The sequence below is a fragment of the Trichoderma citrinoviride genome, assembly GCF_003025115.1.
Source record: "Trichoderma citrinoviride strain TUCIM 6016 unplaced genomic scaffold BBK36scaffold_6, whole genome shotgun sequence".
NCBI classification, from domain to species: Eukaryota; Fungi; Ascomycota; class Sordariomycetes; order Hypocreales; family Hypocreaceae; genus Trichoderma; species Trichoderma citrinoviride.
In genome coordinates, this window is record NW_020194714.1 from 978,222 (window position 1) to 1,000,948 (window position 22,727).

Genomic DNA, 22,727 nt, shown 5'->3' on the forward strand with positions numbered 1-22,727 from the left:
AGGGATGATGGAGGGTCACTGTATGCAGCTGGCATTTGAGCTTTATACTTGTTCCCAGTTGAGACTGATACTGTTCCACTACCCGTCCCGATCCTGTCAATTGGTGGTATCTGGAAATGGGTTGTGCAATCTGGACTTGATCATGACCCCATATATCCCATAAGCTCTGAGTAGCTGCAATTGCTCAGGCGTTGCTCGGTCAAATTACCCAAACAGTCAAGTCATTGCAGTAGCGCCATAGTTTGGAAACCAAATTACCTTGAACACGGGTTGCTAAAGCATCAGAACTGATGGCTGGCCTTCAACCGCCAAGGGTAATTTCCCCGTTCCTACCAGGACGTCGGTATGTCGTGCATCAGGAGAAATGAAATGGTAAAAGACTCAGCTATCATAAGATTGGTCTACCATGTATCAAGTCTCTTTGAGAGATGACTGTGTCCTGAGACGTCTGCCCAAAATATGTGTATAGAATCTGCCCCATGTTATAGATGTGTAGCGGATAAGCAATACAGATTTGCATATCATTGAACTATAATCGTGACCTGCTTGGTGCTCTTTCTTTACTTAATGCTGATATTCTGTTCACACCTAATATATCGGTTCGACTTTGCCATCCTTTTCTTGGTCTGACTGCTGAGGTTAATCGTGGAGCCAGACAAGGTACTTTGCCCTTACAGAATATATCGAAAATCAGGATGGTGGTCGTAAACCTCCTCAAGAGACTGGTATCTCATGGGATGAACGGTACCCGCTGCCTGATGTTCAGCAGCCTCTCTTTCCTTCTTGACGTTCATACATCGCATGTAGATCCACATGACAAGGGCAGATAAAAAGCCCACAATCTGAAACGACAAGCTGATGGCATGGCCCTTGATGTAACGCGGAGGATCAGTATAGATGTGCGAAGCCAAAATGGCAAAGCACTGGCCCACGACTTCCGCAGTCCCCCATGTCATGGCACGCTTCGTGAAGCCACCGACATTGATGCTCGTCCAAGCTCCCAGGAGAGTGACACAGGGGAAAACACCCATGGTGATGAGACAAGTGCCAAAGATCTTGGCCTTGACGCTCGTCACCGCCATGAGAACTATGTAGCCCGTGATCGAAAAGCCAAAGCAAAGCATCAAGAAGGGTCCCTTTACGTTTGTGCGGTCGGATGCGGTGTTGACAACGAGGAGGGTGACGAAGGCGCAGGCGTACGGTATGATGGAGAAGAGCTGGGTCCGGGCTTTGCGAATCAAGATGGTCAGAGTCAGGAACGGTGAAATCGAAGATTGACATCACTTACCAGGGGAAAAGTTGAACTGCTGAATGAAGCTTGGCAGGAACGCACTGATCGAGGCCAGACCGAGAGAAATCCCAGCGTTCATGAGCGAACAACAGTATACCTTTGGGTCTTTGAAGGCAGCCAGCATCTGACGCTTATCGAATCCAGCACCGGCCTTGTTGTAGGCTATTGTCTTGCTGTTAGCAATCCATTTCTGTATTCAGTATAGGGGAACCATACTCTTGAGGCGTTTGATAGCCACTTCAAGTTCAGCTTTGGAAAAGATCCAGTGCTTCAAATCCTTGATCTGATCAGGAGGAGGAGGGAGCAACAGCCAGCCACAGATTCCGACAAAAATGCCGGCACATCCCTGGATGATAAACAGCCACTGCCAGGCTGCATGTCCCAAAGCACCATCTAGATTCTTTTGGATGGCATAGGCAATGAGGCCGCTGAAGCCACCGGCGATTGTTGCTGCGGAGTAAAACACTCCTGGAGACTTCTGTTAGTATAGACAAGCAACTGTGAAGAACAGGAGAGGTTCTGTAGAGAAGTAGGAGAACTCACCGCTTCGAATGGCCAGTTCGTTGCGCTTGTACCATAGGCTGGTATATAAAGTAAGGGCTTGAAGGAATGTAGATGCAAAACCGAACAAAATTCGGAGGGCCAGAATAGTAGTCGCATTCTTTGCAGCAGCCATGCAGCATGAGAGTGTGGCAAATATAATGACGCAGCCGCCAATTTGTCGATGGGCTTTGAAGAATCGGATGGAAAGGTTGGCTGGGATGATGCAGATGACATAGCCCACATCTTGAAGTTGTCAGTAAACGCTCTGAATTTTGCGTGGTTTGAGAATAACATCTCACAGTATAGAGACACAGCGTCGTAGAATTGGCTGTTGCTGATATTGAGGTCTTTCTGAAGTCCCATTACACGAGCGTTGCCAATGTTTCCTCGATCCTATATCAATTCCAGCATTAGTATCCAGCTCTCTCTTCGACTGTAGAAAAGGGGGCATAATCAGTACTGACCCATTGGTTGACAAGAAACACCAAGGAAGTAATTCCCACAATCAGGATATCAGCTTTGAGAAGCAAGCGTTTCTCAAGCTTCCTCTCCTCCGCTGTAAGGTCTGGCTCGGCGGAGGTAAATCCCGCCTGCTTCTCCTGATAGTCAACCACATCCACTTCGTTCACGTTTTCCACCTTTTCAGTATCCATCGTGGGAATATGTGAGAAGATTAGGAATATAGAGAATTGGGATGGTAAATGATGTGGAGAGAGAAGTCCAAGAAAGCAGAAATCTGGGGTAAGTTATAGTAAAATGCAGATATGAGTATACCGACTTCGCGCTGTTCGAATCTGAGGTAGTCTGGGGAAATGTCACGACTAGTTTCATTGATTTGGATCTAACGGAGGGCTTGGCGATGTGGCATGATTGTGTACTTATCCATTGATCCTCGTTCTCTAATAGTCTGATTGTGCGAGACTCCCCCTAAGTCAGGGAACTTCTCAGCATACGCATGGATGTACACGTCGTTGAGGCTCAGATGGCTATCAGGGGGGAAATCAAAGATCTTGCACGCCCGCGGTCAACTCCGCAATCACAATGGATTCAGGCACTTGACCATTCGAACATGCCCGCTTGAAGAGCGTCTTACCAGGAGTGGAAATAGTCGCGACGTCCGCAGTAGCGGAGAGCCGGTCCGCGCGAGTTGCCGAATCCGGCAATTGGCCTCTTCGGGAACCGGGCTCGAAAGGAAAGGGCTAGTATAAACTATCAACGTTGCTATATAGATCCGCGTTCCTTAGAGAAGAAGTCTTCACGAAGTGTTCTATTTCAATTTATACGTGTACTGCTATAGCGTCTCCATCATTCGTAAATGCATCTCTGACTACAAGAGACTCGATCTGGGCTGCCGGGTATTCTTAATTACACGGATCTATCGATTTGTCAAGTTGCAACCCGCTTCTGCCACGAATTTGCTTCGAGAGCTTTCATAAGCAATTTCATCAATGAATTACAAACCAAGACGTAAATCTTTCCTGTCATATGAACACTGATAGGTTAGTGATCTTGACCGCAATCATCCATTGAGATTCGAGTTGAGACGAGTACTCTATCCAGGGCTCTTGCGGCGAACACAAGCCTCCTGGCCTGGGTACAGATATCATAGCTGAAGACAACGTTGAACGTGATAGAAGAGACGTAAAATCTGGCCCTCGTTGATAGAGTCCTTGTGGCTTGGGATATCAATTCTGAGATAACAACGTGTTGCGTAGATGCTAGGACGTACGTAGATCTATTGACACAGATTGCAGGAGCGCCTCCTCCAAACGCGATTTCGTAGCCAAAACCCATGTCGATCTCTTCTACAAGAACGACGCCGCTGAATTGAAATGTTCCTTTAGTCTGCATACGAGAATTCAGGTCTTGCGGTTGCTGCTCATAGTCGGTTCCAAACTCCAGTGGCCGTCTATGCCTATATCGCCAAGTGGTTTATACACTGTCGCGTTTCCAGTCAAGAAGAGTTTTTGCTCGACGAGTCGATTGTGTCAGTTTCAATAGAAGAGCTTGCCAATGGGAAGTTTGTTCACATCATGGACTAGCTCCTAGCAAGGCTATCTCTATCACCATATAATCAAGATATAGAAGGAGACTCCAAATTTCTCCTACTATCGGCATATACGTTTTACCTTATTGCATACTTCTGTTTTCTATAAAGACGACAATATTTTGATGAAAGATCCCATTCGCTGTCGCCGATGTTCAGCCAACCGCCAGCGACCCCCTGTCCACCCCCTGTCCTCTCCCCCGTCCCCCAATCAGCATCACAGAAACAGCGAGGCAAATTCCGTGTTACATTAGGCGCCGAGCAACAATCGATTGCGCCTCCCCGCAAGGCATCAATATGTCTTGGACAAGGAGGATCCGAAGACGTGAGAACAGAATCTGTCCAACTTTCCAATTCATCGTGACAATAGTCGCGGCTAAATCGCGACGGCAATAGCAATGCCTCGAAGGTCTATTTCTGCATTCTTCAAGGGCCTTCAATCCAAAAGCGGCAAAGAAAAAGGTCAGGCGAAGAGGCCAGGCGGCGGAAGCAGGGAGAGCAGCCGGACTCTTGACAAGCTTTCTTGGTTCAGAGTGAGCGGTGGATCACAGTCTTCTACACCTGACAATAGTGTTCCGGCAGTCTCGCCTTCACATGAATCGTCACGGCGTTCTGAGAGCAGGGATTCGCAGCTGTCTCCGCCTGGCATCAACGTTCCGGCGGTCTCGCCTCCAGACGAGTTCTCAAGGCGTTCTGTGGGCGGAGAATCATGGCTCTCTACGCCTGGAGGCAGTGTTCCGGCGCCCTCAAGTGAGACCTCAATCATTACGGCCAGACCGAAGAATGATCCAGATGATCCAAAGGACGACGAGAAAAAGGAGGCTACTTCTCCTACCTCTCCGCAGGAGCTCTGGGATGAGGCCTACGACCAACTGAAAACCGAAGAAACAAAGCTATTGCAAATGTACGAAGTCATCCTATCAAACAAACTCCACGACCCTGCCTTTCAGCCCTCTCAAGGGGGGATCGATGTCAATAGCATCAAACCCACTGGAGATGAACGACGGGCCCAACTGCTGCTGGTCATCGAAGCGGGCCAAAAGAAGTTGCAAACAGAGACCAGAATCAAAGAGAGCATGGGAGAGGGGATGAAAGTCGTAAACTCCATGAGATACATCATAACTTCAGCAGTCCAAGCCGCACCACAGGCGGCTCTTCCATGGTCCCTTGTGACCATGTCTTTAGATGTAAGTCGCCCGGAGGTCATTCAGCCGAGTCTGCATATAAACTGACTTTTGCGGACAAGATACTGCAAAACCCACTGAAGCAACACCAAAGAAACAGTGAGGGTATATCTTATACTACGAAGAGGATGGAGTGGTATTGGAGCTTGTCGAATGACCTGTTCAATCGAGCTGAGTCCTCCAAACCGAGTATCACGCCTGATATTCGAAACGTCTTGATTTTGCGACTTGGAGAGCTCTACAAGAAGATTATACTCTACCAGGTCAAGTCAATCTGCTCATACTACCGCAACCGCGGGCTACAGTTGTTCCGCGAACTTGCCATGGTCGACGATTGGGAAGAGAGTCTAAAAGAGATCCGAGATCTCGAACTGGGTTTCCAAAACGACTATGCCGCATACACGAGCCTGGAGAATACCAGTCTAAGCCGTCAAATCAAAGATTGTCTCGAGAATCTTGTTGCATTGCAAGTCAAAGATTTAGAGCAGCAAGACCGAGACTGTTTGAGAGATTTGTACATCACCAATCCACGGAACGATAGGAAGCGCCTCCTGGATGCAAAAGGGGGACTTTTACCGGACTCGTTCAACTGGGTTCTGAAGAGTGCCACGTTCCAACAATGGCACAGAGAGAAGCAGACCAACCTGCTTTGGATCAAAGGGGATCCTGGTAAAGGAAAGACCATGATAATCTGCGGCCTCTCCGAAGAATTGGAGAATATGACGCCTTATCCAGAGCTGGTATCATACTTCTTTTGCCAGGGCACTGATCCGAGCTTCAATAATGCCCCTGCGGTCTTACGGGGCTTGATTTATCTACTGGCGATACAAAGGCCATCCCTCATCAGCCATCTACAGGAGGAATACAAGAACGTCGGAAGCAGAAGCCTCTTCGATGGAGTCAATGCCTGGGTAACGTTATCCGGTATATTCCGGAGGATGCTACAGGATCCGGCCTTGGAGAGTGCTTGCCTAGTACTTGATGCCTTAGATGAATGTGATTCCGGCCGCAGTCATCTCCTGGACCTCGTTGTCGAAAGCGCTTCAGAGGCGCCTCAAGTCAAATGGGTCCTGTCGAGCCGAAATTTTCCTGATATTGAAGCCAAGCTACTCAAGTGCCAAACTGCTGTGGTTATCGACCTCGAAAGCAATGATAGATACGTTACGGACAGCGTTGATGCATATGTTCGTGCGAGAATACAGCAGCTCAATCTCATCCAAGATAACGAAGCTCTCCGCACGGAATTACATCAGGCTATTATTGAAAAGTCGAGTGGAACTTTCCTATGGGCTGCACTCGTGTTCAAGGAAATCGAAGAGCTGCGCACATACGACGAAGACGCCGAGATATTGGAGCTTTTGAAAGAGATACCCAGTGGGTTAATCGCCCTATACGACAGAATGGTGGACCAAATCGATCAACTGACTCGCAACGATCAGCATCGTTGCCGCAACCTCCTCGCCGTAATGGCAACGGCATATCAGCCCCTGAGTCTGGAGACGCTGCCCATTATGGCTGCATTGAAAGATCGACTGGCGCGCTCTGAACCTTTGAAAACCCTGATCAAGACGTGCGGCTCCTTTCTGACTGTTCGCGACAACGTTGTCTATTTCATTCATCAGTCGGCGAAAGACTACCTGGTTGAGGACGGTCGCGACCGCATATTTCAACAGGGGACTGAAGCTGTCCACCGAGATTTATTCTGGCGCTCAATAGATGCTTTGGAGAAACCCGGAAGACTGCGGCCAAACATTTACTCTCTTCCCTATCCTGGTGTCAAGGCGCATGAGGTTTCCACACCGCAGCCAGATCCTCTCGCAGATATTCAGTATTGCTGCATTTCCTGGCTTCGACACTTCTGCGATGGCTTTTTCGGTGCCCATTCAATCATCGATGATGACATACTGGGAGGCGTGGATAAAGTTTTGAAATTTGTCAAGACACATCTCCTTCATTGGATTGAAGTTCTGAGCCTTCTGCGAAATATCCAAGCTGGAGTTGTATCCCTGCAGAACCTGGTCAAGAATGTTTCGGTAAGCTGCCTCCCGTTTCTACCCTGCCACCTGCGTAACTGATGAACGATGTCATTAATAATATTAGCACCGCCTGAAGTTCCACGACTCCTTTGAGTTCTTTCAGGATGCCGCTCGTTTCATACTTCACAATAGGTTTATTTTGGAGACGGCTCCTCTCCAAACCTATGTCTCTGCCCTTATCTTCAGTCCGACCCAAAGTCAGGTGCGGCTTCACTTCAAGGACACACTATCGTGGATAAAAACCTTACCCAAGGTTGACGACTACTGGAGTCCTTGTCTAAACACCCTGTACGCTTCTGGAATCGAAACTGTGGCTTTCTCAAGCGACTCCTTACGTTTAACTGCCTCGTTTTATGATGGACGAGCAAGAAGCTGGGACATAGCCACTGGTGACTTGATTCGCGACTGGGTATTCAGCTCTGTCGAACATAATCCTTCAACATTCTCTTGGAACCGCAAACTATTGGCAGCCTCGAATGAGAGAAAGACCATTGTGTGGGATATAGAGTCTGGAAACCTGATTCATGAGTGGGAGTGCCCCAGAGAGCTGGTGGCCAAACCCCTTTTCTCGACCGATGATCAGTTTTTGGCGACGACAGTTGACGGTGAATTCCTCATCTGGGATCTCTCGACCGAGCAGTTGGTCCGCAACATCCCTTGTGGATGGCCTCGTGATACATTCGCAATATCCCGAGATTTTAAGCTCGTCGCTACACGCAATTATGAGCGCGTAGGTACAGAAGACCGGAAAGAGATACAAGTCTCCAACATAGCCACAGGCGAGCTAGTTTGGGAGCTGGATATACAGACTTCGCCCTTTGAAGACGTAACGGAAATCTCGAAAGATTTTCTGTACCTAGTCTCGGCCGGGAAAGGTCTCCAAGTCTGGCATCTCCCGTCGGGCGCAGAGCCCATCATTATCCATCAATATGAAAATCAGCTCTACTCAGCTGTCTTTTCAGACGATTCCACCCTTATGGCCTTGGGTTTTGGAGACGGTAGCGTCGAGGTCTGGAGCCTTGTTGAAAAATCCAAGATAGGGTCGTATAGTGGCCACACTGGCGGCTTTCTGTCGATGGCGTTCTCAGCAGATGGCAAACTTTTAGCAACAGCGTCTATGGATGGGACAGTCAAGGTTTGGGCGACAGATATGTGCAGCATTCATGTTGACAATCCGCCAGATGACCTTCCCGACAACTGCAGATTCGGATCGATGGCATTGTCGGACGATCGGGACTATGTTGTTTATGACTCTGACGGAGGCAACATCAACGTTTGGCACAGGCACAAAGATCGACGACTTCCCGGAGTCAAACGATCTCGATGTTTGCCTACCGAGAATGCAGAAGGGATACCACGATGGCTTTGGCAAGGTGTGCCGGCCATCTCCAAAGATTCCAGGCTTATAGCTCTGGAATGTATCTATTCTGCAAGTCAATTTGAGGAGCGATTTCACCAAATCGAAGTGTGGGACATTGATTTACGTCCAGTAGCCCAAATACCCCTGAGAAAGTGGATTGATAGCCAGTGTGGTCTGGCTTTCTTGCCAGGCGGAGACCTTTTGGCCGTAGCGCATCAACACGGCGAGAGTACCGCCGTCACTGTCTGGAAAATAGAGACGGGAGAATTGGTATCTATCTTTGAGACGTCTGGGCGAGTTCGATTCTACTTTCATCATGCGAATCTATGTCTAGCTACAGAGACCGGGTGTTACAGCATATGCCGATCGAATAGCGAAGACCCTTCCTCAATACACTTTGCGCCTGCATATGACTTTCCCGGTTTTGGATATTACATTGACTCATTGGAAAACGAATTCGCCGTTGACTGGGTGTGGTGGAATGGGAAGGGCATGATCTGGCTACCAGTGGATTTTCGTCCAAGGGGGGTCCTCAGTTTTTCTGCAGTTGCATCGGAGGTGGTGATAGGAACCGCGGGGAGAGATATTGTGACGATGGAATTTGAAGAGCCTCCGGCTGAGCTAGGAGACTGGGTGCCGTGGAAGTCATCGGGGTTCCTTTAGCGATCAGCTGGGTAGGCATTGCCCTTTTTATCTAGGTGAGGTGGTCTGTCGTTATATACCTCCTGCTACTCTCAGGAGTCATTGGAAGCAGTCATCGATCACGCCATGAAAGAACAATATATCGATAGAAGCTGATACCTTCCACTAAAGAGAGATAAGTAAGATAGATGCTGAAGTAGGTATATGTCCTTGCCTTATCCTTTTAGAATTTAGATAGGCAAGACATTGCTTTCTGCTAAGACACTATCGTCGTGGCAAAACACTCGAAAACCGTTCATATGTTACTCTGAACTCATTTCGCGGTGATATCTACTACATGGAGGTACTCTGGTTCAGTTCTATTTTATGGCGAAAGGAGCATGCCTGGAGGGTAACCTCGAACAGTGTAATACCTATACTCGAGCAGTCATGACTTCACAATCTTAGCAAAGTATTGTTCGTAGAAGAACTGTCATGACCATGCTAGTTCGCCAAAGAGAGCTGTACTTCGCGAGGACCAATGCTTTGACGAATACTACGGCGCTTGGCTGACCACATTTGCGGTCACTGCTTGTAGAGACTGACTGATCCGCGGCTTGGCAGCTCTTATTACGAAAGTACCGAGATCGAAATCGGTTGATGGAGGGCTGTAGTACAGAAGCATTTGACGACACTCAGCAAATCACATGTCCGACCTCCAAAGGCTCTGGTTCGGATTCCAAACCGCCATCTCCATACACGAGTCCGGAGCTCGTCAACTGCCAAGCAGTACTCCTCAGTTGCTACATGCATGCAAGTCACAGTCACAATGCAAAAAGAGAGAACGAAGAAATGTCCAGCCTTCCATCCACGAATCCCACGTCGATAACCACGGGACTCAGAACGGATGAAGAAGGCCGGTCTGCAATTATGATTTCTCTGTGGCACAACTGACGCTGCGAAATTATCCACTGATAAGAGGACTCGAGCAACACGGGTATAATTTTCAGGTCATGCCAGCCGCACGAAGAAAAAAAAAAGAAGAAAAAGAAGAGGAAGACAAAGCGAGGCGGATGGTGGTGGATTTTATACTGGCAAGGGAAAAATTTTCCGGTTCAGCCTGGATTAGTCATCAATAAGGGTCCCATCCGTTTCTGGTAAAAACGCAGAGGGCCCACATATACTCCAGGGGTCTTGAATTTCGACCACTTCCTATGTCAGTACCTTAGGCATGAAGAGTACTACTGTTGATCGAGAGTATGGAGAGAACTTCAAAAGATATTTCCACTGAAATGCGGTTCAAGTGAATCCCTGGAACGGTTTGGCAGTGATTTTGTTGCGGTGATAGTGCCTTGGGGAAGTAACAGGCTGCGTCTGTCTTTCTTCACTTTGCACCACACAGCCAAACATTGCTGCTGACTTGATCATATCACCGGTTAGAAATCAGAAACTTATCAAGACAATATCAAGGTCGAGATCTAGTAGGTCTTTCTGTATATATGTAAATTTCTAAGCCCGACAGCCCTCCAGGTCGGCTACAATCCTAGCACAAAGCTCCCTCTCGCTTGCCTTGCCAACTTCGTCATCACTACTATCAATCATGAGGCAGCTGAGCACAACATCCGCATACGTGTCTCCGCACGCCCATCTCAGACGATCAAGATATTTTCGGCAAATCCATCGCCTTCGCTCATAATGATCCTCCTCGTCGTAATCAGGCTCGTCATCAAATTCCGTGCGCAAGTCTTCATAGTTCTTCAATTTCTCCCAGAGCCCGACTTCGAGTAGAAGTATACCAAGCGAGTACACATCATATGCGTGACGATACGTACGCTTCGGATCCGCGTGCTTCGCAGGATGCTGATAATAGTCAAGCGTAAAGCCACTGATATTTGTCTCTTTCGCACGCTCGGTCACGGCCGAGCTGACTGGCATATCGCGACCATATATGCTACCTGTTCGAGGTGGTTCCCTCCTACGTTTCAACCTTGCTTTCTCGTTGATCTGGTCGTCCCATGTCCTGACAGTTGTGCAAACCCATTGTTCAGAAGGCTGGAAGGAAAGCATGTTAGTAAGAAACTTGTCTTCTCTTTGTTGTGCAGAAGGTGCATTCGTTCGGATGATGATATCGTCCGGCCGTGAAAAGATGTAGCCCATGAGAACAGGCTTTGAGACGTCGATCTCGATCTTGACCTCGTATTGATCCTCCTGAAGCGCACTGACATGCTCGGGAAAGAACATGACTGACTCGGCGCGTATGTTCTTGTGCAGCCAGCCACTGGAGTGAAGCAGGCAAACGGCACGCACAAGCTTCCTGGCCAGCTCGAATCGCGAACCGAGCGTAGATCGAATGCCTTGTTTCTGCTCGATCCCAAGCAGCGACTGCAGCGTCACAGGTGCGCGAAGCTTGAGGTTCTCCGCAGGCCGCTCACGACTCTGGACGCCAATCCTGCCGGGGAGCTTGTAGAGAATGCTGCAATGCCCCTTGTGCTCGCCTTCGGTATGGTCGATCATGCCGGCAATGTCCAATCCATAGACGCTCGCCATCATGTTCGCGCCGCGAAAGGTGTTGTAGAAGTTCTTGATGACAGCGCGAAGCTGGGCATCGGCTGGTCTGACAAGCTCGATTGGTTCGGCATCTTCTTCGCTATCGTCGAGGCTGCTGTCATCTTCGATCTGATCCATATCATGCCAGTCGTAGGGGCGCCTCCTCATGCCCTTCATTGACGACGATCGCAAGAAGCGCGCTCGCTTCCGGCGCTTCACTTGCTGCTTTTGCTCTGCAGTGAGTTCGAGTGGCGGTCCGCGGTAGTCTCGCATTTCCACGTAAACGACTTGCTCCTCGAACAGGGCAAGGCCCTTTCCTAAATACCACATCTCGCTTTGCTTCTTGTCGACGGCGGTAAGATCCATGACAAAGCCCTCCTGCTTGTCTCTGTTTTCATTAACCGACGCTTTCAGAGTAGCCGTCGAAGCCAACAATTCGTAGCCTTCCCGCACCGAAGACTCCTCGTCGAGTTTCGCTTGCCGGATTGCGAGGCTTGAAGTCCACTTCAGACCTGCTGGCGACTCCTGCTTGGCCAAGCATTCCATGGTGAGGTAGATGTTCATTGACTCGAACGCATTCTCCGGGCAAAGACGATAGAGCGATTCGCTGTGAGATCGCAAGTCGGCGATAAGTTTCTTGAAGTTGTCCTTGTCTTTCAAGGCCCATTTGAACTTGTTGAGCACGGAGAGGCGATTCCTGACTTCGTTGATCACCGGCTTGACATCCTCAATCGTAGTGCCAGTGATGGCCAGCTGGACGTTGCTGGTCGACTCCGATCCATTTTGGATGGCCTGAGCAGGTCGAAACTGGATACCATAGCGTTTGGTGAGCCTCTCCTGGTCGGAGAGTGTATCGGCAAGAGCAGAAAGTGTCTTGAAGACGCCCTCGGCCTTGAATCGGTTGCTCAAGAGGTACTGGTGAAGTTTGGTCCGTTTTCGCCTGTTGGGATCGGAGTGTTCTGGCTCGCCGCCGGATTCACTTTGAATCTCCCAGTGGAAGCCCCATGCTTTGAGAATGGACTGCTGGATTTCCAGTTCGCGTAGGTGAGCTGAAGACTCCGTCTCTGCTGCTTTCACGGTGGTGAAGAAGTTGTAACCGTCACGACACGTCGTGTACAGGGTCGCGATACTGAGTGCAAGACCTACAGCATCCATGATGGTGCTTTAGTAGGAATTAGTATTGTATTGTTAGGGGGCGTGGTTATAGTCGATCAGCAGTCTGCAATGATCATGATCAACTGCGACGAAGTCGAGATCTTCTTTTATAAATTCTACGAAATCTTTCATGTAAAGTGTCACCCATTCCAACCGAAGAGAATCACAGCCATAGGTAAATCAGCCCAGAGATGCATGAGTGGTCTGAAGGATGCCGAGGCTGTGCCAGATATGACCACGCGGGGGACCCTTAAGCGCCGATCTGCATTAAATAGGTACGCTCCGCCTCGCAAATGTGAGAAAACCGCGTGTTGTTGTTTCGAAAAGCGCGAGTTAGGCCTGCCGCGGGCAGCCTTACGGAACCGCCATGAGAGCTTGGGAATCGCTTTATTCCCGAGACTGAGCTAACCAAGGTTGAACGCGAGGCACGACGTGTCCAGTGGCTGGCTTCTGTCTCTGACTTCATTGCTTGGCTGCAGCCTAGGAGACTGTCGAGTTCTCCACCAGAATCCTGGGAGCAGAGATGCTTGGCGAGTCGTTGACGACAATCAAGATCATTGAATGCATGCTGAACATCTACATCATCGTAATGTTATGGCTGCTCCGTTCTCTCCGATCGTTCGTCCATATCTGACAGAGGCTGTTATCAAACATGTTGAAAGAACGAAAGAAATGTATTCTGAATGGCAAAGATGATATATATTAAAGTGAGTGAATACTGCCAAGAAGCCATGTTGCCAATTGGAAAAACTACACGGTTAACCTACAAAGCAACCCCAATTCTAGGACCTTGATAGCGTTTCCTTGCAGAGAAGACCCAGTTCAGGATCATGACAATCGCAACTACTGCCAGAACAACTACAGCATAGTCTACCAGGGAAAAGCAAAGTCAGCACATCTTGTTCTTCTCACATATATACTGAAACAACACCACTTCATGCGTGGCAACAGGTTTGTCAACTTACTCATATTACTCCCCGTCACTGGTAGAACCGTCGGAAACGTGAAGAACAGAGTCTCAATGACAGCGGCGACAACCGTCCCAATGTTGCAAGCCCAGCCCACCATCTCGGGCACCCTGAACGCTCTCTTTCGGGGAAGCACTTTCTTATCCCTTCTGCGATACAACAGCAACGCAGCCGGAATCGCAAACGATGTCATCTGCATCATGGAAAAGACGCCAACCAGCGCATTGAACGCCGCCGTCGAGCCCAGGCTTATGCACCCGCACAGGGCTATCAGACCTGCATCCAGAAGGAGTGCCGCAACGGGGATGTCGCCCAGCTTGGGGGATAATTTGGCAAAGTGAGTGGAGAAGACTAAGCCCTGATCTCGTGCCAGGGCCCAGAGCAGACGAGAGGTGGTTTGTTGAGTGGCAACGAGGATGAATGTGAAGATGACGATGCCGATGACGAGAAATACTGTGGCAGCAGTGTCGGATTTGCTAGCTATTCTCCAAAGCTTGTAAATAGGCACGCTGTCGAAGCATTCAGTCAATACTTCAGCCTTATTCACATTTTGTAGAAGAGAAGGAGAAGAAGAGAAACTCTTACGGGTCGTTGGCAAAGATGTCCAAGCTGGGAATGCAGTAAGTCATGGCCACAGAAAAGACAAAGCCAGAGAAGAAGCCAATGCCAATCGTCGACATGAGGGCCTTGGGCACCGTCTTGGAGGCGTCCAGGGTCTCTTCTGCAAGATGGAGCGCAGAGTCGAGACCCCCGAACATGTACGCATGGGTGGAGAGACCGATGAAGAAGGATACCGCAGGCGGCCACCCTGAAGACGACTCAAAGTTGGTCCAAACCCAAGTCGAAGACTGCTTGTCGCCTCGAACAAGGCAAACAATGCATATGACGAGAAACGCTGAGAGCGTCAAGATGACTGTTCCCCTATTGTTAGCACACCTGTTTGGCCCGTGTCTCCCAAGCAAGCCGTAACTCACAAGCCGCATTATGAATCCACCTCGTCTTCTTCATCAAGAACAAATTATATCCCAGAGCAAAAACATTCAACCCCTGCGAAATGAGAAACAATTGCCAGTTGCTCGCCTTATACCCGCCATAAAAATCCGCAATCGAGGCAATACACAAGCTCGTGATGCTCGCCACGCTTGCAGAGCAAATCACCCACGAGACCGTCGCCAACATGCCGCACACGTAGGAAATGGACCGGTTGAACCTCTTAGGTGCCATGATGCTTGCGAAATGGTACTGTCCACCCGCTGTTGGGTAGACGCTCGCCAGCTCGGCCAGCGTGACGGCCGCAGATCCGTACATTGCGAGACTGACAAAGTTGCCGTATATCAGCGACACGGGGCCTCCAGCAGTGAGCGCGGCTGAGAACGCGGTGGCCACGCCCGCCCAACTGTTGGGGATGTTGAAGCCGAGGGCGATGATCTGGAAGGGCCCGATATCACGGGCGACGGCTTGCGGGTTAATATGGACCACCTCGATTGTCTCGTTCGTGCTTTCGCTGGTTGCCAACTCCAGGGAGTTGTCGACCTCGGCTTTGTCGTGCGAGCTTTCCTTCTGTTCGTCCATGTCGGCGTATTATGAATACTGAGAGATAAATGAAAAGACCGGGAGACATTCAAAGAGAGAGAATATCTGGTATATGGTGATGCGTCGAGCATCAGGCGGGAGCGAGCAGAAAGGAAAGAAACCACATAGCACATGAAAAGGGCACGAGAAGAGCCATGGTTCACCTTTATCACGGGCAAGAACAACCCGGCCATGGATTGCTTGCCAGCTTCCACATATGACTCCCTCATTGATGAATGTCTCAGTTAACGAGACACAGAGGACTAAGCTTAGAGCAATGAAATTAGTCGTAGTCAGTCTATTATGAAGCTCCATCGCCACCAAATATGCCTGCTGCTTTCTGGAAGAGCTTGCTAGGTTAGAACACGATCCTGTACAGTTTTCCCTATGAGACTTGAACCTTCTGGGAGGGAGTCCCGAAGACGATCATAACGATGGTTGAGATTCTCTGAGATTGGCCTCGTCATACAAGCAAGAACGCGTCCGAAGAGTGACACTTTGCCCCCTAGATAGCAGAAGATGCTGTGATAGCTGGCATCGACGTAATGGCGCAGGATCATGTGTAAGGCTTGTAGCTGCCATCATTCTGGAGACACGTCCTCTCTTGACGAGCAGTACTTGATGCTGTACAGAGCTGAGACAAATTGCATCCTATCCGTATGGGCTTATCGGCTTGTGTCACCTGGTCTGGAATAAAGTCGTGGCCCGACGTCAGGCTTGATGATGCGAATGAATTCGTTCACGACGCAACGCCTGGGGAGAGGAGTCCTCGTCTTCAGCAGCGCACTGTTGATGGCAGAGATCATAAGAGCCTTCTGGACTGGGTATTTTGATGTTGGTAAATTGGCAGGATAAGGCAGCAGCGTCAAGCTCGATTCTGCATGCTACCTTTGGAGCCTCGTGACTGGTCGCCGGTAGGTAGTACAGGCAGGACTTTTTAGAGAGAGTACCTGTAGAGTCAGAACACGTCGCAAGTCAAGAGTGAGAGCGTGGCGTTACATTCTCATCGCTTGAACAAAACACGCTCATGGTTGTTGATGGCAACTCTCCTCAGTTCAGAAGAAAGGATCATGATAATTCCTTGCCAAGAGAAAACTATTGCACAGCACCATATTGCAGCGCAGTTTGCAGTCGAGTCGCCCCGTGCCCTTGCATTGGCAAATCTCAGATACCGTCCCTTGCAATCAGCGGCTGGACCAATGATTCGATAAATCCCGACCGGTCGGTGGCACACTGGGGCTGTGGCCGACTGTCGATCGCTCCTGGGCGCGCTGATACGTGGGATGCACATGTAAGCAAATCAAACTCGAGTTTTCCTCTTATCCTGTGATGCTGTTGGAACCAAACGTCGCCCCGACAAGCTGCAACCCTCCACGGAGGCGCCAGGGCCGACTTTGGTGCCATCACCGCTTCTCCACACGCACCTGGACGCTCGATACGGCACCAGAATGTTTCCAGTTGTGCGGCTAGAAGGACACGCGTTTCATCCAGGTGCTGCGAGCCGCAGCAGCACGACTCCTTTGCGGCAGGGAGCCGGCAGGAGGTCGTACATGTACACTCTCGTAGCTACTGTAAGGTATGACTGGAAGCACCCTGACCCTTGACCCTCGGCCTGCGGGCCTGTGGCAACTGTGATTGGCGTTGCCGGCACTGGCGAATCCCAGGGCCCAACAGCTGAAAAGCAACGTCGAGGTGGAAATTAGCCGTTTTTTGGTGTCCGTTCACGATCCCAGGCTCCGTAGCGTCACGATTGCTAGCGGGACGAGGGGCTTCGAGGTCGCAGCTGGACGGTCCGTGCCCAGCAGATGGAGCAATCGAGGCAGGTTAGCTTGTCGATGTCACAGATCGAATACTATCCAACGGGATGGATGGGGCACAGCGACTGCGATGGCTCCACGACAGCTCACCTGGGATTCTTGCGAGCCGTTGGACTTGTGCAGTGCTTGTTGCTGCGGCGGTAACGTGTACTCGACAAGCAAAGCCAGTACGAAGACATTAGCCAGCAAAAGAAACGGTAGACGCGGGATTCGGCTGCTCGTCGGGTCTCCGGTTCCGGGATTCCCCCAGTATTCGCTTGCTCGCGTGCATGGCTTGGGTCTCTCGCATGTTCTCGCAGTGCGTCAAGCGAAGGGCTGTGGGTGAGCGAGCAGTTGTGTATTTGCGTGCCAGGATAGAATCGAGTCCGTCGTCAGAGTAGCTGCTAAGCATCCAACCATATTCTGGATCTGTCTTCACCCGTGATAATCCTGTGGTGTTTCTTCAACTGACGATGCTGACACGAAGAAGCTGCAGGAAGAAGAAGCTTCTATATTAACTCTCAACGCCCCCAGTCGCTAAGGATGCCTTAGGTTACACCCCACAAGCATCTTAAACGTTAAATCAGTACTTTTGCCATAAAATCGCCACTAAGTCGTCACCGACCTGATTTTTAATTAGTGATAGGGCCTTATACCTTTCTATATATTTTTCTATATAAAGGAACCTAATAGTATTATTTTTTACTATAATAATAAAAACATTATTATAGATATTAAGTATAAAGTCTACTTAAAGAGGTAGGAAGGTAAGTTAAAGCTATTTTACACTATTAAATAGCTATTGCAATAGCATTTTTTAAAGTTTATAAGGATCCTAACTGCTATTAGCAGTTATAAAGCCTTATACTAGGGCTATTAACGCCGCCGGCCTAAAGAGTTAGAGGCTTATCTTCTAGCCTAATTCTATTTAAATATAATAACTAAAGCCTTATAACAGCAAGCGTTAGCATAAGCTTAATAACTTAGCGTTTTCTACCTTAAAGCCCTAAATATAAGCCCCTGTAGTTACTATACCTAAGGCAGCCTTACTAAAGCCCTTTATTATAAAGCCCTCTTAACTTTAAGAGCCTTAGCTAATGTAATTAAGACTAAAGCTAAAGTTAAAGTTAAAGTTAAAGCCCTTATTAAGACTGCAGTTATAATCTAGGTCGCTATTATAGTTAAAGCCTAAAGCAGCTACTGCAGCTAATAACCGTAAACTATGCTAAATAGGCTATGCTACTTAACTATAATAATAAGGTTACTATATAGACCTTATAAGACTATATAAGCTATATAATTATAAAGATCGCTAAGCTGCTAAATATAACGCCTTGTTAAGTGCAGCTTACTGTAAAAGGCTTTATAATACTACAAAAGAGGCCTTTTAGTAAAGGCTGTAAGTTATTTATAAACTAGCTTTATAGTCTTAATGCCTTTATAAAGAAAGACCCTTCTGCTTGTGTTTAAATATACTGCTAACTCCTAGAGCTATAGCCTAACCTAAAGGACTAGCTATAAGTCTTAATCTGCTTTTTTAATAAGACCTAGGCGATTAATAGCATAACCAGGCCTAAGTAAATTACAGTTTATAAGATTAAAAATAAAGCTACTTTTAACCTTATTTATTATTACAGCTAGGGCTAGATATTTTAAAGGTTAGTTTATAGGCTATATAAAGGCCTAACTTACTTTTAAGAGAAAGGCTAAGGAATATTAGCTAACTAGTATTAAGAGAAGGTGCTGCTATTAATTAAGGACTTCCTTTATATAATGCTATAAAGTATAGGCTTTATATATAATGACGCTTTAGCATATATAGCCTAATTAACCTAAGAGTAGCTTAAGGCCTTTAAAATTAAGGCTATTATATAGGCTGCTTATAGCCTAGACCTTAACTTTATAGAGAATATATAGTCTTAGATAAAGACCTAGATTAATTAGAATTATAATATAAATACCCTTACACTTGCATAGCTTTATGCAGCTATATAGGCTGCTTAAGATATAGTGCTGCAGTTATTACTAAAAGACCTAGCTTAAGGCATGCTAGATTAGCTATAACAGTGCATTAACTATAATAGCTATGCTATAGATTATTAAATAGTTAAAATATATTATTTCCTATAGTAATTTACTAGTAAACGCTTATATCTTAACTTCTGCAAAAACAGCAAATTAAACAGACCTATGCGGGGCTTGTACTTATTTAACGTTTAAGATGCTTGTGGGGTGTACATGGAAAAATGGATTCCCCAGCGCCATGCAAGCCATGCCGAAGCCGCTAAGCCCGTCGTGGAATGTCGCCCAGCACCTGCTGGACGGTGATTCGTGCTTCGGTTTTAGCGACTGCAACCGCCTGTAGCCAAAAAGGCTGCCAGCTGCTGGTGGAATTCCAGTTGAAGGCCATAGCCCCGGTTGGCAGCAGTCCGAGCTTCCATCTGCTTCCCCTCATGCCCGGACTCCGTCGTACATACAAGTGCCTTGGACGCATACCTTATCTCCTACACATACGCCGTATCTCTTCAGCTCGTTTCTGCCCTCGGATCGATCAGGCTCCCTTTACGCATGAGCTACGCTGCTCCTCCTCGGCCAGTGCCATTGTCATGGTAAGCCGGTCACCAGCTCGCATTTCGTACCTCTGCTGGCCAGACTCGAGCCGCCAACTTGTCCGTCACCAACGGCTGTGGTTTGGGCAGAGAATAACGACATCGAGGGTGGATCGACGGCAACGGCGGATTATATGAGGCCAACAACAGACGTCTCAGATAACCTTGAGGCGGTGGATGCTTGACTTTCTTCTAACTTCGAGGTGAACGAGACCTGGCAGTGAGTGAATGGGTTGGCGACTGGCTTGGAGAACTCCCAAGCTGCGAAAACCAGCTGTCCGACACTTGCTGCAGTCCACCAGATTGCCGTCAACCCTCGGGAGGCAAATCTCATGTTTGCTTTCCAAAACGGGAGAAGAAAAAAAACTTCACAGATCTCACACCTACAATGGCAAGCGCAGCAAACGACTCGAGCCAGGGCATTAGAACGACCATGGACCAAACCGTCGAGACGCCTCGCAGCGGCGTCTTCCACAAATTCTCCAACTCCGCCAGCAGCACCGAGGCCCTTCGCTTCTGGCGCTCCAAGAAAGATTCGTCGCAGGAGTTTAGCCTTCAGGAGCGCGATGCCATCAGCGGCGACGAGCGGAATGGCGATCTCGAAAACGGCTCGTCGACCGTGTACCGCACGTATAAGCGGCGCTGGTTCGGCCTCATCCAGCTGACGCTCATGAACATCATGGTGTCTTGGGGAGTAAGTTGAGACAGATGTCTGGTTGTCGAGAGGCTCTCGAGCCTCTTCTTGAGGCCATCATCGCCATAGATCTCCCAGGCAACTTCAACTGCTAACACCGTCCGCCAGTGGCTCACCTACGCCCCCGTCGTCGACGACTCTGCGGCCTACTACAACGTCAGCTCCTCGGCTATCAACTGGATCAGCACCGCCTTCTTCCTCTCCTTCGTTGCCATCTTTCCCCTGTCCATCTGGATTGTCAACCGCGGCTTTAAGTTGGGCTTCATGTGCGCCGCCCTGCTGCTTGTCGTCGGCAACTGGATTCGCTACGCCGGCTCGACAAAGTCGTCTGGTGGCATCTACGCTTGTGCCATGGTTGGCGAAATCTTGATTGGCTTCGCCCAGCCGTTTGTCCTGGCCACACCAGCCAAGTACTCGGACCTGTGGTTCACTGACCGAGGCCGCGTTGCTGCAACTGCTCTGGCCAGCTTGGCGAATCCGCTCGGCGCGGCTCTCGGACAGCTCATCAACCCGCTGTGGGTGAACTCGCCCGACGACGTCCCGAACATGGTGCTCTACGTCGCGATTATCGTAAGGAATGCCCCAAATACTAGCCTACGCTATTGATTCTGCCCTGCCTATCCATTACCGCAAAGGTACAGGCTTTGCTAACGTTGACCTAGTCGACTGCCTGCTCAATAACGGCCTTCTTCGTCCCCTCTCAACCGCCCACCCCCGTTGGCCCCTCCTCAGAAACGCCCAAGCTGCCACTGCTCCCTTCCATCCGAACAGCCGTCCGATCTCTCGAGCTGTGGCTCGTCTTCGGAACTTTTTCCATCTACGTCGGCCTCTTCAACGCCGTCTCCACTCTCCTCAACCAAATCCTCCTCCCGTACGGCTTTACCGACGACCAGGCTGGCATCGGCGGCGCCGTGCTCATCGTCGTCGGCCTCGTCACCGCCGCCATCACGTCTCCCATCCTCGACCGCACCAAGCACTTCCTGCTCGCCATCAAGGTCATCATTCCCATTGTCGCAGCGTGCTTCGTCGTCTTCATATGGATGCCCGAGACCAGGAGCCTTGCGGGCCCGTACGTCATTCTGGCCATCATTGGAGCGGGCTGCTTTGCCCTGGTGCCCATTGCCGTCGAGTTCCTGGCCGACCTGAGCCATCCCATCAGCCCTGAGGTCACGTCCACCGCAGCCTGGGCCGGAGGCCAGTTCTTTGGCGCCATCTTTGTTATTGTCGGCGATCCTTTGACCGCTGGCAGCGACGGCGACCCTCCCAAGAATATGAAGAACTTTCTTATCTTCCAGGCCGTCCTCGCCGTGGCTGCGGCGCCTCTGGTTCTCGTATTGGGATGGTTTGGGCGCAAGGACAAGGTCGTTTTGCGGAGACTGCAGCCTCGGCAGGAGGTATCTTCTTAAAGGAACATACTCCCCCCGCCCCCCCAAGAAGAAGATTAGAGAGAGGACGAGCATCCTATAAACGCTACAACCGCCCAACGAACCACTCCGAATCTCTCAAATCCTATTTTCTCCCACTTTTGTTTTGATATCCTGAATGCGCACGAAGTACATGAGCGGCCTCGAAAAAGGGGTCAAGGGCGACTGGAAATCTACCAACGAACAGTAAAAAAGAAGACGAAAAATGTGCGTCTTTAAACTCCATTGTCGTGGTGGTAGTAGTGATTAGTGATTACGTGCGCATCTTTGATACCAGATACGTTCTAAGAATATATACCCATTTTCTTTCTTTCTCTTCTGTAGCCATGCTTTTCCACGATGTCGGTATTATCTTCGTGCCATATTAGAATCCATCATTAAGAAGCACTTTCACAATCTCCAAAAGGTGTGGAGATTCCGGCAAATGACCACATACATGAACACCGCAGATTACTCCTCCTTGCCCAGCTTCAAGATATCCGCCCACTGCAGCCTCAACCTCTCCATCTCCCGCCACGCCCTGGCCCCCTCCACCTCAAACTCGACCAGCATCTCCTCCGTCACGTTCTTGGTCCCCAGTCGTCTCCCCACCGACTTGTGCAGCAAGCACTGCGCCGGGTCCGCCGCAATCGTCTCGTCCGTCTCGGGCTTGCCCTCCCATCCCCAGCCTTCCACCTCTGTCTTCTTCACGCCGGATTCAAGGTGCCGGTTACAGCTGCTGCCCCATTTGACGCGGTCCGCCTGCAGCTCGTCCAGGGACGCTTGGTCCTGCAGCGCGAGCCACGTTGTTGATGCTGCGCCCTTGTACCCGTCTACGCAGTGCCACGGGGATCCGACCCAGCGGGCGATGACGAGAGCGAGTTCGTACGCCCAGAAGAGG

The 22,727-nt window shown here is 49.4% G+C and overlaps 6 protein-coding genes across 6 annotated transcripts in view; 2 read left to right on the forward strand and 4 right to left on the reverse strand.

Annotated features, from left to right (window-relative positions):
• Nucleotides 1-671: 671 nt before the first annotated feature.
• On the reverse strand, nucleotides 672-2,487 carry BBK36DRAFT_1116986 (MFS general substrate transporter; the record flags this gene model as incomplete). The annotated part of the gene is made up of 6 exons (XM_024890299.1): nucleotides 672-1,228; nucleotides 1,289-1,453; nucleotides 1,508-1,759; nucleotides 1,835-2,077; nucleotides 2,134-2,227; nucleotides 2,299-2,487. 6 exons carry the CDS (start codon nucleotides 2,485-2,487, stop codon nucleotides 672-674), a joined length of 1,500 nt encoding a protein of 499 aa, XP_024750272.1.
• Nucleotides 2,488-4,279: 1,792 nt separating this feature from the next.
• Nucleotides 4,280-9,124, forward strand: BBK36DRAFT_1199004 (hypothetical protein; the record flags this gene model as incomplete). The annotated part of the gene is made up of 21 exons (XM_024897066.1): nucleotides 4,280-4,407; nucleotides 4,453-5,068; nucleotides 5,098-5,391; nucleotides 5,422-5,509; nucleotides 5,543-5,658; nucleotides 5,698-5,734; nucleotides 5,774-5,976; nucleotides 6,013-6,076; nucleotides 6,113-6,132; nucleotides 6,172-6,179; nucleotides 6,213-6,253; nucleotides 6,287-6,468; nucleotides 6,505-6,528; nucleotides 6,565-6,705; nucleotides 6,739-6,750; nucleotides 6,793-6,855; nucleotides 6,895-6,940; nucleotides 6,977-7,098; nucleotides 7,166-7,651; nucleotides 7,685-8,590; nucleotides 8,630-9,124. 21 exons carry the CDS (start codon nucleotides 4,280-4,282, stop codon nucleotides 9,122-9,124), a joined length of 4,092 nt encoding a protein of 1,363 aa, XP_024750273.1.
• Nucleotides 9,125-10,591: 1,467 nt separating this feature from the next.
• Nucleotides 10,592-12,784, reverse strand: BBK36DRAFT_1118327 (hypothetical protein; the record flags this gene model as incomplete). The annotated part of the gene is made up of 4 exons (XM_024890467.1): nucleotides 10,592-11,057; nucleotides 11,163-11,741; nucleotides 11,811-12,649; nucleotides 12,707-12,784. 4 exons carry the CDS (start codon nucleotides 12,782-12,784, stop codon nucleotides 10,592-10,594), a joined length of 1,962 nt encoding a protein of 653 aa, XP_024750274.1.
• A 763-nt stretch (nucleotides 12,785-13,547) lies between these two features.
• BBK36DRAFT_1168469 (amino acid transporter) lies at nucleotides 13,548-15,324 on the reverse strand (the record flags this gene model as incomplete). Its single annotated transcript, XM_024895188.1, has 4 exons — nucleotides 13,548-13,654; nucleotides 13,750-14,261; nucleotides 14,338-14,665; nucleotides 14,727-15,324. 4 exons carry the CDS (start codon nucleotides 15,322-15,324, stop codon nucleotides 13,548-13,550), a joined length of 1,545 nt encoding a protein of 514 aa, XP_024750275.1.
• A 4,838-nt stretch (nucleotides 15,325-20,162) lies between these two features.
• Nucleotides 20,163-21,829, forward strand: BBK36DRAFT_1117858 (MFS general substrate transporter; the record flags this gene model as incomplete). Its single annotated transcript, XM_024890406.1, has 3 exons — nucleotides 20,163-20,423; nucleotides 20,532-20,993; nucleotides 21,086-21,829. 3 exons carry the CDS (start codon nucleotides 20,163-20,165, stop codon nucleotides 21,827-21,829), a joined length of 1,467 nt encoding a protein of 488 aa, XP_024750276.1.
• Nucleotides 21,830-22,297: 468 nt separating this feature from the next.
• Nucleotides 22,298-22,727, reverse strand: part of BBK36DRAFT_1199012 (hypothetical protein) — a gene marked incomplete at both ends in the record, with an annotated part of 1,704 nt that continues 1,274 nt past the window's right edge. Inside the window, one exon of the mRNA XM_024897067.1 lies at nucleotides 22,298-22,648. Within this exon, the coding sequence (XP_024750277.1) occupies nucleotides 22,298-22,648 (351 nt within the window). The remainder of the gene's footprint in view (nucleotides 22,649-22,727) is intronic.